The sequence below is a fragment of the Fundulus heteroclitus genome, unplaced genomic scaffold, assembly GCF_011125445.2.
Source record: "Fundulus heteroclitus isolate FHET01 unplaced genomic scaffold, MU-UCD_Fhet_4.1 scaffold_50, whole genome shotgun sequence".
NCBI classification, from domain to species: domain Eukaryota; kingdom Metazoa; phylum Chordata; class Actinopteri; order Cyprinodontiformes; family Fundulidae; genus Fundulus; species Fundulus heteroclitus.
Genome location: NW_023396923.1, coordinates 1291742 through 1304395, shown reverse-complemented (window position 1 = coordinate 1304395; position 12654 = coordinate 1291742). Strand labels below are relative to the sequence as shown.

General features: G+C 41.0%; 1 protein-coding gene across 3 annotated transcripts in view; it reads left to right on the top strand.

Moving 5' to 3' along the window:
• The window catches only part of zgc:162331 (CCP domain-containing protein), a 57640-nt gene extending 50211 nt beyond the window's left edge, over positions 1 to 7429 (top strand). For all 3 annotated transcript variants that reach the window (XM_036132415.1, XM_021311981.2, XM_036132414.1), the window contains one exon: positions 5391 to 7429. In XM_036132415.1, coding sequence (XP_035988308.1) covers positions 5391 to 5721 — 331 coding nt within the window. In that variant the 3' untranslated portion in view covers positions 5722 to 7429. The remainder of the gene's footprint in view (positions 1 to 5390) is intronic.
• The last annotated feature ends 5225 nt before the right edge of the window (positions 7430 to 12654 follow it).

The window sequence follows — 12654 nt, the reverse complement described above, 5'->3', positions numbered from 1 at the left end:
TTTGGATGCTATAATCCAGATTTTAGGAATGTTTTGATTAAAACAGTAAAGTGGTACTGCTTTCATTTAGTCGTTAAGGTAGTTTGAATCCTTGTTTCAGTTTTTTAAACAAGATGATGTATGTTACATATGCTGGCCAGAAAATCTTACAATTCTGATCACAATGTGGAGAAATATCAGGGTACGGCTTTCAGGGCCCACCAATCTCTTGCATTTGCTAAAATATTACCTTTACCTCCTTGATTCCTAAAGCCCAAAAACCCTTGGCAATGCAGAATTTGTTCCAAAAAATGTGTTCCTACTGATTTCATTTATAACAAGCTAAACTGCAGTTTTCTGCCTATTAGCTGCAACTCAATAAGGTGACATTAGCTTCTGGTAAAACTACCTAAGGCTGAGATCAAGCAGGGCAGTCAAACTTTTTTACAGTAGCAGGCCACACGCTATCACGTAGGAGGGTGCACTTATGCCGGTGCCCGAGCCCTGGAGGGGAGAATTTTGAAAAAATAGAGTCTCCCTGATGTATTTTAGAAGCTTTTAAGACAGGTGATTATTTAAACAATAGCATCAGAGTGCATGTTTTAAATTGAATAAAAGGCGAAAAAAGAAGTGAATGATCAATTCTTCAAAAACAACCTTTGTTTTTTTATTATTATTCTTAAAACATTATTTTTTCACATGATGTTATCATCATGTTTTAACAAGGAAAGGTAATCTCCATTTGCATAAAATTTGTTTAATTTGAATTACTAGCACCACATAAAACAGATCAGATTAGGTGAGGTCTAGTCATCTTATTATGATTATTCACAGTTCTGTTCTAAAAACGATCGTAACATGTCTTCACAAACAAAGTCAAATTTTTATAATAAAAATACAGGGTTGGAATTTGAAATTGAATTTACATGTTGAATTTATTTCAGTCATATCGCTCTTTCGAAATCTCTTATCTCAGTTTAATTTCACTTGCACTCATCACACACAATATCATATCATTGCCGAGGATTCTAGAGATGAACACAAAATGCATCCCCTGAAAAACTTTAATAATTTGCTGCTGTAATATTATATTATATTATATGTAATATTATAGATTTTTCAGAATAAAAAGCTAACAGATGTGCATAATCAAAAAATTTCAGAAATACAATTATAGAGCATTCGGTATTGTAAGAAAGCCCACAGTGTTTCTGGATAAATACATTATTGTATGAGTTAAGTTCTATTCCGTTTTATGCCTCTTTCCTTGTAAGTTTGAAATGTCCCATGCTCCTGAATGCACCATAGCTTTCTGACGCTTCTGAATGCATCACACTGGTCTATGAACGCGGTGCTGTGCACGTTGGATCTTCCGCTTAAGACAAAGCTTTGCAGTTTCAAAACTCACGTCGGCTCTCACGGTTTTATTGCACTTTTCGGCATAACACCGATCTGTGTTTTGATCGGAAAAGTAGCATCTCGGTTGGAACAAGGAACCCAATCAATCGTTAATGTTGCTCTCAGTGGAGACAGATGCTAAGCTGATTTTTGGGATGTATAATCGGGGAAAAGTAGGCGTCGGCAAGAGCTGCTATAGACGGCGATTTGCTGCCGTTGACCGGCTACTTATGACTGCCCTGATCAAGTGTTTAATTTTGTCCCGGTTCATTTCAACCTAATATGTCCTTTGTGTGTTAATTGCGAGTACTGACACATATTGAATGACATGTCAGGCTGCATTGTTCTTGATATAGGGCTTGGGATCCGCGTTGCATTGTGGGACGTGGCGGCCATGTTAATGGCAACGCGAACGTTAAAATACCTCTGACATAACGCTGTTGAACAAAGAGACGTAGAAGTAGAGTTGAGAAATAATAGATAGAAAAAATATGTTAAAATCCCGAAAAGGATCTGAAATTTACCGGGACACATTAAATCATAGCTCTCAACTCTCACGCATTGACCGTGTGACACACGCATTTCACTAACTTCACACGCTCACACGCAACACATGACATTTCACACGCAAACATGGAATTTCTCACGCATAAAAATCACATAGCCCATCTGGGCTGCGGACGATAAAAACTCCGCCTCCTGCTGAGATGTTTCGGCTTCTTTCACAGTTTGTGGCCATCAGTAATTCCTGCTGCAGTTCATGTTAACAGAGCAGCAGGAAGAGCGATCAGAGTTATGAATAATTTTAGTCTTAACAGTGGTGAAAGTGAGCCGGTAAGGTCCTGTACCGCGTACACAGGAGGGGAGGGGGCGGAGCTGCTGCGAGATGACCTGTTCATTCAGAACCAGTCATGGCTGCATGCTGGATCATAAAACAGTTCTGCTAACCAGATGCAGTTTAAAACGCCACTTGGTCTGTTTATAAGTTTCGTTTTTATTAATTCTGCATTTTTTAACTACATGCACCGTATTTCTGTGCCTCCGCGCTTGCTCCTCTCCCCCCTCCTTTCCCTCGGAGCAGGTGCTTTTATCACCGTTCACCATTCAAAACGTGAATCACTACGTTTAATGTCCTCACATCGGTAGCAACGTGTGCCAGTTAAAGTCAATAGGAGAGTTAGTAGCTGTGTTTTATGCTATTTTTTCTAACAACATAGAATCAGTGGCGCTTCGGTGGGCGTGCTGCCTCGCGCTTTAATTCAGGTGCGCACTTTTAAGGGTCATTTTAAAGAACTTGTAACATCAGTGGCTTCATCTTAGACCTGTCAGTACCCCTGTTCCCTTTATAGGAGCCCTTTACAGTAATTATGCATTTTCCCCATTCTTTATCCGTCGCACGCAGCGCACGGAGGTAAAATCCGCCCACCTCACCGCCCAGAGCGCACTGACGAGAGCAATAGAGATTCGTCTGATCAGCGCGGCGACTGACTGAGAAACCTGTCACTGTGAAAGGTGATGAGAATGTTATAAACTGTAACAGTCTAGAAGTGCATTGAGCTGAACAGAGGGATACATCAGCAGCTGGATCGTGCGTAAAGACGCAGCGTGAACCTCTGTGTGCTTCAGTGTTGCTGCTAAAGGGGAAATTGTTGACCATAAAGGCTTGATGAAACTCAGCCGGATTCACCAATCAGGTTATAGATTTACAATGATAAACAACCCATAGATGAATGTGTAACAGTGTAATAATTCGGTCAATAACTTAAAACTACTTAATTTTATTCAGTATTATTTGAACAATTGTGTATTTTTTTTTATGTCTTAATCCATTAACTGAACAATAAAGTATTAATACGTCTCTTTCTCTTTTTAACAAAAGTAATACATGTCTACTTCATTGTCTGGTGGGATAAAAATGAGATGGAGATGGCTCCACCGGCTCTTCCAGGGTCCTGTTAGCCACGCCCCCAAACAAGCCCCGCCCCCAAATTAGCATAATCTCACTCTTAACTTTTGATAAAAGTTGAGAGGTCTGCATTAAATAGAGAAGCCAGGGACCGGTATGTTGACAAAAATCAGCATTATTAATAATTTGGATCCATATGAAGTTCCAAACAATGAGTGGAGCGTCGACGACGACTTGTTGCCACTGTTTTGCATATCGGACGTCTTCGGCTACCTTGTTTGTGGTGTGAGCGCCTAAACTTCAGAACAGTTCCTAAGCTACAAGTCCTTGGAGTCTCATGTGCAGTTCATGAATGGATGGGTTCAGGAGCTGCAGATCATAAAGCCAGCAAACAGTGGGAACACAGTAATTCGTACAAAGGTAAGCTGTGCTCAGACGGGCTCTGGCACCTGCTAACCGTTAGTGCTAACAACCACTCAAGCATTTAATGTACTTTTAACTAGCTGCTATGTGTTTCAAAGGTTTAGTTAGTAACGTTAACTGCCAACCCTCCCTAAACCCTCCGGGTTTCTCAGGTATTTGAGCCTTTTCCCGCTGCCGTTTTAGTATTTATGTGCATGAATTTGGTGTTGCGGTTGAAGGAAAGAAACAATGTAGGCTATAAAATAAAACCGTGCATCTTTAACTCACCAGAATGAAAATGCAGGGAACACACTCTCATTGACATCGGGATACTGTGGAAAGTTATGTTCGGTCGTCTTACAGCTGCGATCCAAGCGAGCCGACGACTCCGTGGTTGCGCCTCCAGGCAGGAAAGCGGTGGAAAGTTAACCCATTTTTTATGTTTTTCCCATGGCGATCATGTATTGCGCTGTTACAGCCCACAATACAGCAACGGTTTACCATGGTTGAAATCAAGTTAAGGTGAAATTAATCAAATTAAAACACGGCTGAGAGAGGGAGTACAGTACGCGGTAGTCATAGGCAGTAGTCTGAGTAGCGGCGGCGGAGGCAATCAACATGGCGGCCACGCAAAGTAATACGTCATGACGCCCAAGCCCTATTATCATCATAGCTCCAACACCTTAACTAGGGTGACATCCCTGATTTCCAGGTACAGGTCCTGCTTTGGACAACCTGTCCCCAGGATCGTAGCCAATTTCATTGTTTTGTAAATGAGAAAAAAAGTTGCACACAATAGATATTAAGTGCTTAGGTTGTGCACCTTTTAGGGTTAATGCTTTTAAGGCACCATCACTGTAAATTCCTGGGCAGATGCTTGAACTGGAAGGAATGTCACAGTGGTGGGGCCTCAAAATGCCAATGAGACTCTATGTTCAAATATTATTGAATGCTGGAACCTGGGCAACTTTCTCTTGTAACTCCAAAAAAACAACTGGAGTTCTATTCTGAAGCTGAAGTTATTTCGCTTCCCACCCAGGAAGCTTTCTCAATTTAAAATATCTGGAGTAGTGTGGAATTCCAAGCTTTATAGGCAGGCAAGGCCTTGTTAGAGCTTTGATTCGCATGTAGGTTAACCTCAAACTGATCACCCCTCACAACGGAGAAACCAGAGTGGAGAGCTACCTCTTCAAGACAAGACTCAGCCGTCCACCTGCACCCGAGGATAAAGGACACTCTTTAGACAGAGAAGACAGATGGTTTGAGAGAGGGGTGAAGGAAGCCATTGACATAAAGCGAGAAAAAATAACCTAAAAATGTAAAACACAACAATAGGTTTGATTCACCAAAACATGCCACCAAAACATTTCTCCTGTGAGCCAGGCATACGATGAGCCTAACAACTCTCCATTGAGAGGGGCGATCAGGTGGATCTACATGCGAGTCCAAGCTCTCATGAGGCCTCGCCGGCAGGTCTGTAAAGCTTGGAACTCCACACTACTCCAGACGTTTTGAATTGAGAAAGCTTCCTGGATGGGAAGCAAATCGTCTTCAGCTTCAGAATTGAAGTCCAGTTGTTCTGTTTTTTAAGCTTTTTTTTCAATTGATCATGACCTGGATGACTGAGAAGCTTCACCAGCATTTGCTTGTTTCAACAATGTATCTGACAGTTTTCTTCTCGTTGTTCTTTCTTTGTCCTGTTCAGGAGTCAGGAGAGTCTGCTGAAGAGCTCTCTGCCCGGACTTTACCGTTCTGAGTCGCAGCTGTACCCACATGTCGTTCTTCAGAGAGTCCCGACCCCGACTGCGCCCTCTCTTCCTTCTGCTCCATCGGCTCCTCTGTATCTCCACCTTCCCCCATCTTCTTCAGCAGGCTCCTCCCCCGCCCACACCACTAACCAAAGCCAGCCACGGATCATAACACAGTACCCCACGCCAACATATCCACCCAACTCAGGTGTGCCTGCTTACCCCCACCCAACACCAGCTCCCATTTACCCCAACCCTAATCCTCCACCTCAGAGGCCGTGGCAGTAGCTTTGCCATCCATTTTCCTGTTCTTCAGGGTTTTCCAGCCGAATATACAGAAGCGCAAAGAAAGAAAAGGTCAGAGTCATGTTCTGGAGAGGTCCCTTCAATCTATCTTATCCCTGTTTTCTTCCACAGAAGTCTGAAAATAGCTCGCTCCAATGCAGACATAAAGGACATGCAGAGAACGACAAAACACTCCCTTTTACTGCATATTTGATGCACTTCTCCAGTCGCTAGAACAATTGAGTTTTTTTAGTTCTTCCTGAATTGCTGCTGCAATATTTGCATAAATAGAAGGTCATCAGAGAAAATTCTGCTTTCTACATGCTCTATCAAGCCAGCGAACAAAGAACTTTGGGTTGGGTTACCGTTTGTGCACTAACCTCATTCTTAAGAGAAACCTGCCATAGTAGATGTGTTTAGGCAGCTCTCGGCCATTTAATCTACCTTTTCTAGGTGTTGCTGATCTAATAAAGTTTTAACTGAATGAAATGAGTATTGACTTAACCTCTGGAAGTAAAGGCCATTTTGAGCAGAACTGTGAGCATGTACATGACTAGAGCTATTTTTTTATCAAATTCTGTTACTTTTGGGACCTGACTGGCACAAACACCGACTGAAATGCTGCTGTTGTTCCAGGCACAAAAACAAGTCAATATTGTACTGTTTGTATGGATTTTGAAAAATAGAGATGCTTCCCAACTGATCTTCAACAACAAAACAGTTCTGTTTTTGTTTTCTCTTTGTGTTATCTTACAAAAGTCTGTGGTCGAGCGTTTTGCTGACTAGATATTGTAGCATTGTCCGACAAGGGCTACTGATTTGCTTAGGTTCCACTACACAGAGCCTTCAGCGGGTCCTATTGGACCAGGGTTTAAAGTGTAACTTTTATGTTAAAGGAATACTTGTTTTAAGTAAATTTCTGGTTTTGTATAATTCAAGTTGTATAAAAGAATGCAAATCTATTGTTGATGCATTGTAAACTCACCTGAGCTTGTGTGTAAAGCTGCAACGAAACACTGTTCAAGTTTACACCAGCGAGACTTTTGGGGTGTTTACCAGCCATTTGTCTGTTCTTCTGAGCATAAGACGGTTCGGTTGATTGGGAACGTCCATGAACAGCAGTTTTCAACTCTTGCTACAAATTCTCAGCTGGATTTAGGTGTGCACTTTGACTTAACTGACCTAAGAAATAAAAATGCTTTGATCTAAATCATTCCATTGTATCTCTGGGTGCGTTTTCAGAGTCATTGTCCTGCTGGAATGTGAAACTCCACCCAGTTTCAGGTCTTTAGCAGTCTCTTGTGCTTAGCTCCATCCATCTTTCCTTTAAATGTGGCAGCTTCTCTGTCCCTGCAAAATAAGGTCATCCCACCAGCATGGGGCTACTCAGACTGATGTGCAGTATTAGTTTTCTGCAGTCTAACCAGAGTAACTTATTCATCGTTTCCTGTCTGCCCTACACGTGCTGTGAAAAAGCCTTTCTTCTTGCCACTCCTCCATAAAGTTCTGTTTGTGCCATGCTGGCTCATAATCATATAGATTTTCCCAACTTAGCTGTGGATCTCTGCAACTCCTCCAAAGATACCAAGGGCCTTTCGGCTGCTTCTATGATTGATATTTTTCTTACCTGGCCAATCAGTTGCAAAAAAATAAAACTCGGTTTGCTTGTTTCTATACACGTGTGTTTATGGTCTTCTGTTTCCAACATTTTAAAGCCTCTTCCTTTCTTCCAAGAGTGATGGCAATTACTGTCCAGAAATTGTTCATTTGTTGATCACAGTGATCTTTATTGGCCGAATCATAAAGATGTCTATATTCATACTATTTACCTTCAATCTCAATTCTTTCAAAGGATGACAAGACGATGTCTTACGTGTTGAATAATAGCGACAACGGTAAAAATAAAAAAAATGTGTGGCCCCGTCATCTGCTTATTTATTAAAGGAACTTCTGACATTCCAACATCACTTCCTGTTTGAACTACGGAAGCCACATTGGCTGCCACAATAAAAATCCTACTCAAAATACGCAAGATAACTAAACTAAATCTTAATTAAACCAATAGCCTATCAAATGGTGCTTACATTCCAACCCCTAATTGTTACTGTGCAGCAAACAATTACTTCTCAAAACATAAAAACGGCAATTACTATTGCTACATCATTTACATACATCGTAGAGCTTGGATTTCTGAATAGCAACTAAACGAGTCTTAAAATAAACAATACTGAATGATTTATTTGGCTGGAACTTTTACATCAGTAACATTACTGGAAATTCAATTTTTCAATTTAATTACATTTTATTTATATAGTGCCAATTCATGTAACATGTCATCTTGAGGCACTTTACAAAGTCAAAATCAATCATAGATTGCTCAAAAATGTCCTATATAAGGGAACCAGTTGATTGCTTCAAAGTCCCGACAAGCAGCATTCACTCCTGGAGAAGCGTAGAGCTACAGGGAGAGTCGTCTGCATTGTCCATGGCTTTGCAGCAATCCCTCATACTGAGCAAGCATGAAGCAACAGTGGAAAGAAAAACCACCCATTAACAGAAAGAAAAAACCTCCAGCAGAACCGGGCTCAGTATGAACGGTCATCTGCCTCGACCGACTGGGGGTTACAGAAGACAGAGCAGAGACACAACAAGAGAGACAAAAAAGCACAGAAGCACACATTGATCCAGTAATCTGTTCTACATTAGATGGTAATAGCGGGTGATCTGTCTTCTCTGGATGATGTCACAGAAAACAGAACGTCAGACCAGGTGTACCTACTATGAAGAAAAAGAGAGAGAACAGAAAGTTAAAAGCTGAAATGACAACAGTCATTTCAATGTAATGCAATGCAAAACTGGAGAACAGTAGAAATCAGTAGAGTGAGAAAAATAATGTAACCATACTTATGCACCTACATCTCAAGCAAAACACATAACTGTTTTTCCAAAACACTAATTTTGCTCTTAACAAACACTCTTCTTACAAGTCCATGAGAATCAGAAATTATCCTTTCAAACTTCCTGTTTGCGGTAAGGCGTATTGTATCACTTCCTGTTTTCACTGCGTGAGCAACGGTTTGTTGCTCCAGATTCTCTCGCTTTTATCTTTAATCTCTTTGCTGTAACATCTGTTTCTAACACATAAGCACTTTTAAAACATTTTCTGTTGCTGCACATCACGCTTGGGAACTCCTCGTGTTTCACGGTTTGCTCTCTTGGCGTGGTAGAAGGGCGCTAGCCTAGCTTTAGCCTAGCCTAGCTTTAGCTCCACAATGGCTTCCTCTCCTACTATTACTTCAGCTTCTCCGTCTCTGACTAAGTCTCCCCTTATCTCCTGCTCTCTGTGTCAGATGTTTAGCTATTCCTCTGCCTCCTTTAGTGATAATGGTACTTGTAATAAATGTAGTGTTTTTGTAGCTTTGGAGGCGAGGGTGTCAGAATTAGAGTCCCGGCTCCGTGCTATGGAAAGACCAGCTGATAGCCGCCCCTTTGCTAGCGCGGAGCCACATAGACCTAGCGTTAGTTCACTTAGTGATCCTCCAGAAGCACCCGAGCAGCCGGGTAAGCAGACCGGCTGGGTGACAGTTCGTAGGAAGCATAGCTCTAGATTTCAGCCCCCAGTTCACCACCAACCCGTCTGCGTTTCAAACAAATTTTCCCCACTCAGCGACACACCCGCTGAGAAGCCGACCCTGATTATTGGGAGCTCAATAGTCAGAAACGTGGCACTAGAGACACCAGGGACCATAGTTAAATGCCTGCCAGGGGCCAGAACGGGCGACATAGAATCTTACCTAAAACTGCTGGCTAAGGATAAGCGTAAATACAGTAAGATTGTTATTCACGCTGGCGGTAATGACACCCGATCACGCCGATCGGAGGTCACTAAAGTTGGTGTTGCTTCGGTGTGTGAGTTTGCTAAAGCAATGTCGGACTCCGTAATTTTCTCTGGTCCCCTGCCTGATCTGACCAGTGATGACATGTTTAGCCGCATGTCATCATTCAACCGCTGGTTGTCTAGGTGGTGTCCTGAAAACGACGTGGGCTACATTGATAACTGGAGAACTTTCTGGGGAAAACCTGGTCTGATCCGGAGAGACGGCATCCATCCTACTTTGGATGGTGCAGCTCTTCTTTCTAGAAATCTGGCCGGATTTATTAGTCCTCCTAAATGCTGACAACCCAGGGTCCAGACCAGGAAGCAGAGCCGTAGTTTAACACACCTCTCTGCAGCTTCTGTACTGTTACCCATCCATTATCCTATTGAGACGGTGTCTTTCCCACGGCCAAAACTTAACAGATCAAAAACTTATCTAAAAGGAACAAATCATAAAAACCTAATAAAAATCAATACGGTTCACCTTGAACCTAAAGATAAAACAATTAAATGTGGTCTATTAAATATAAGGTCTCTCCCTCCAAAGACTTTGTTAGTTAACGAATTGATTTCTGATAAACAGATTGATTTGTTTTGTCTCACAGAAACCTGGCTACAAGAGGACTACGTTAGTATAAATGAGTCAACTCCCTCCAATTATTCAAATTTCCACATTCCCAGATCTGTGGGAAGAGGAGGAGGAGTGGCAACCATCTTTCAGTCTGATTTATTAATTAGTCCCAGGCCAATTAATAACTACAGTTCTTTTGAACATTTAACCCTCAGTTTCCCTCATCCAAACTGCAAAGCAATAAAACCTCTTCTGTTTGTTGTTTTGTATCGTCCACCAGGCCCTTACACTCAGTTTTTGGATGAGTTGTCAGATTTCTTATCTGATTTGGTGTTAAATACTGATAAGGCTATTATAGTGGGTGATTTTAACATCCATGTTGACACAGAATGTGATAACCTTAGTGTAGCCTTTAAAACTATCCTAGATTCAATTGGTTTTGCTCAAAATGTGCACAAACCGACGCACTCTTGGCTCCATACTTTAGACCTTGTGCTGACATATGGCATTGATTGTGAAGAATTAACAGTATTTCCTCACAACCCTGTCCTATCTGATCATTTTTTAATAACATTTGAGTTTAATCTAACTGAGTTCTCCACCCCCAAAAGAGGGTTCCATTATAGTAGATCTTTATCGGATAATGCTGTATCAAAACTTAAAGAGTCTGTCCCCTTTTTAATATCCTCCGTATTGCAGAAATGCCCTGTAGATGGCAGCAATGTTGTTTCTTCCAATTCACAAATAGATGTCTTTGTAAACGGTATGACTTTGTCATTGCGTTCTGCATTAGACAATGTAGCTCACTTGAAAAAGAAGGTGATTATTCACAGGAAGCTGGCTCCTTGGTTTAATTCAGAGCTGCGTTCCTTGAAGCACAATGTTAGGAAATTGGAGAGAAAATGGCGCTCTACACACCAAGAGGAATCCTACCTAATCTGGAAGAACAGTCTATTGTTGTATAACAAGACCCTTCGCAGAGTTAGAGCAGCATATTTTTCATCATTAATTGAGGAGAATAAGAATAATCCTAGATTTCTCTTCAGTACAGTTGCCAAACTTACCCAGAGCCACAGCTCTGTTGATCCATCCATTCCCTTAGCTCTTAGCAGTAATGATTTTATGGGATTCTTCATAAATAAAATTGATTCCATTAAAAATAAAATAATTGGCATCCTCCCAAACATGATTACCTCGTCCTCAGTAAGTGAGGCAGCATTGGAGGAATCCTTAGAACCTGCGCAGTGTCTGAACTGTTTAAAAGCAGTAGAGCTTTCTGAGCTATCTAAAATTTTAGCTTCCTCGAAACCTTCTACCTGTATGTTAGACCCAATCCCAACCAAGTTGTTTAAGGAGGTATTCCCTCTGATCAGTGGTCCTATTTTAGACATGATTAATCTATCCTTGGTAAATGGATATGTACCACAGGCTTTTAAAGTAGCTGTTATTAAACCTTTACTTAAGAAACCATCTCTTGATCAAGATGAGTTAGTAAATTACAGACCTATATCTAATCTTCTTTTCTTATCTAAAATTCTTGAGAAAGTAGTTGCTAATCAACTATGTGAACATTTACAAAGTAATGACCTACTTGAGGAGTTTCAGTCAGGCTTCAGAGCTCATCATAGCACTGAAACAGCTCTGGTGAAGGTCACTAATGATATTCTCATGGCCTCAGATAATGGACTTGTGTCTATACTTGTCCTGTTAGATCTCAGTGCTGCATTTGATACAGTTGATCACAATATTCTCCTACAAAGACTTGAACATACTGTAGGGATTAAGGGGAAAGCATTAGGCTGGTTTAAATCTTATCTGTCAGACAGATTCCAATTTGTTCATGTTAATAATAAATCTTCCTCAAACTCTAGGGTCACCTGTGGAGTACCACAGGGTTGAGTCCTTGGACCAATTCTCTTTACTATATATATGCTTCCGATAGGCAAAATTATCAGACAGCATGGGATTAATTTCCACTGTTATGCTGGTGATACTCAGCTATATTTATCCATAAATCCTGATGAATCCAATCAATTACTTCGACTGCAGTCATGTCTTGATGACATCAAAAGCTAGCCTCTGGTAATAAAGTAAAAAATCTTGGTGTTATTTTTGACCAAGACATGTCATTTAAATCCCATATTAAACAGGTTTCCAGAGTTTCCTTTTTTCACCTCTGGAATATCGCCAAAATTAGAAACATTCTGTCCAGGAGTGATACTGAAAAACTGGTCCATGCATTTGTTACTTCAAGGCTGGACTATTGTAATTCTTTACTATCAGGAAGTCCACAAAATGCAGTTCAAAGCCTTCAGCTGATCCAAAATGCTGCAGCAAGAGTTTTGATGAAAATCAACAAGAGGGATCATATTTCTCCAATTTTAGCTTCCCTTCATTGGCTTCCTGTTAAATCAAGAATAGAATTTAAAATTCTTCTTCTAACGTATAAAGCCCTTAATAATCAAACTCCATCATATATCAGAGCTCT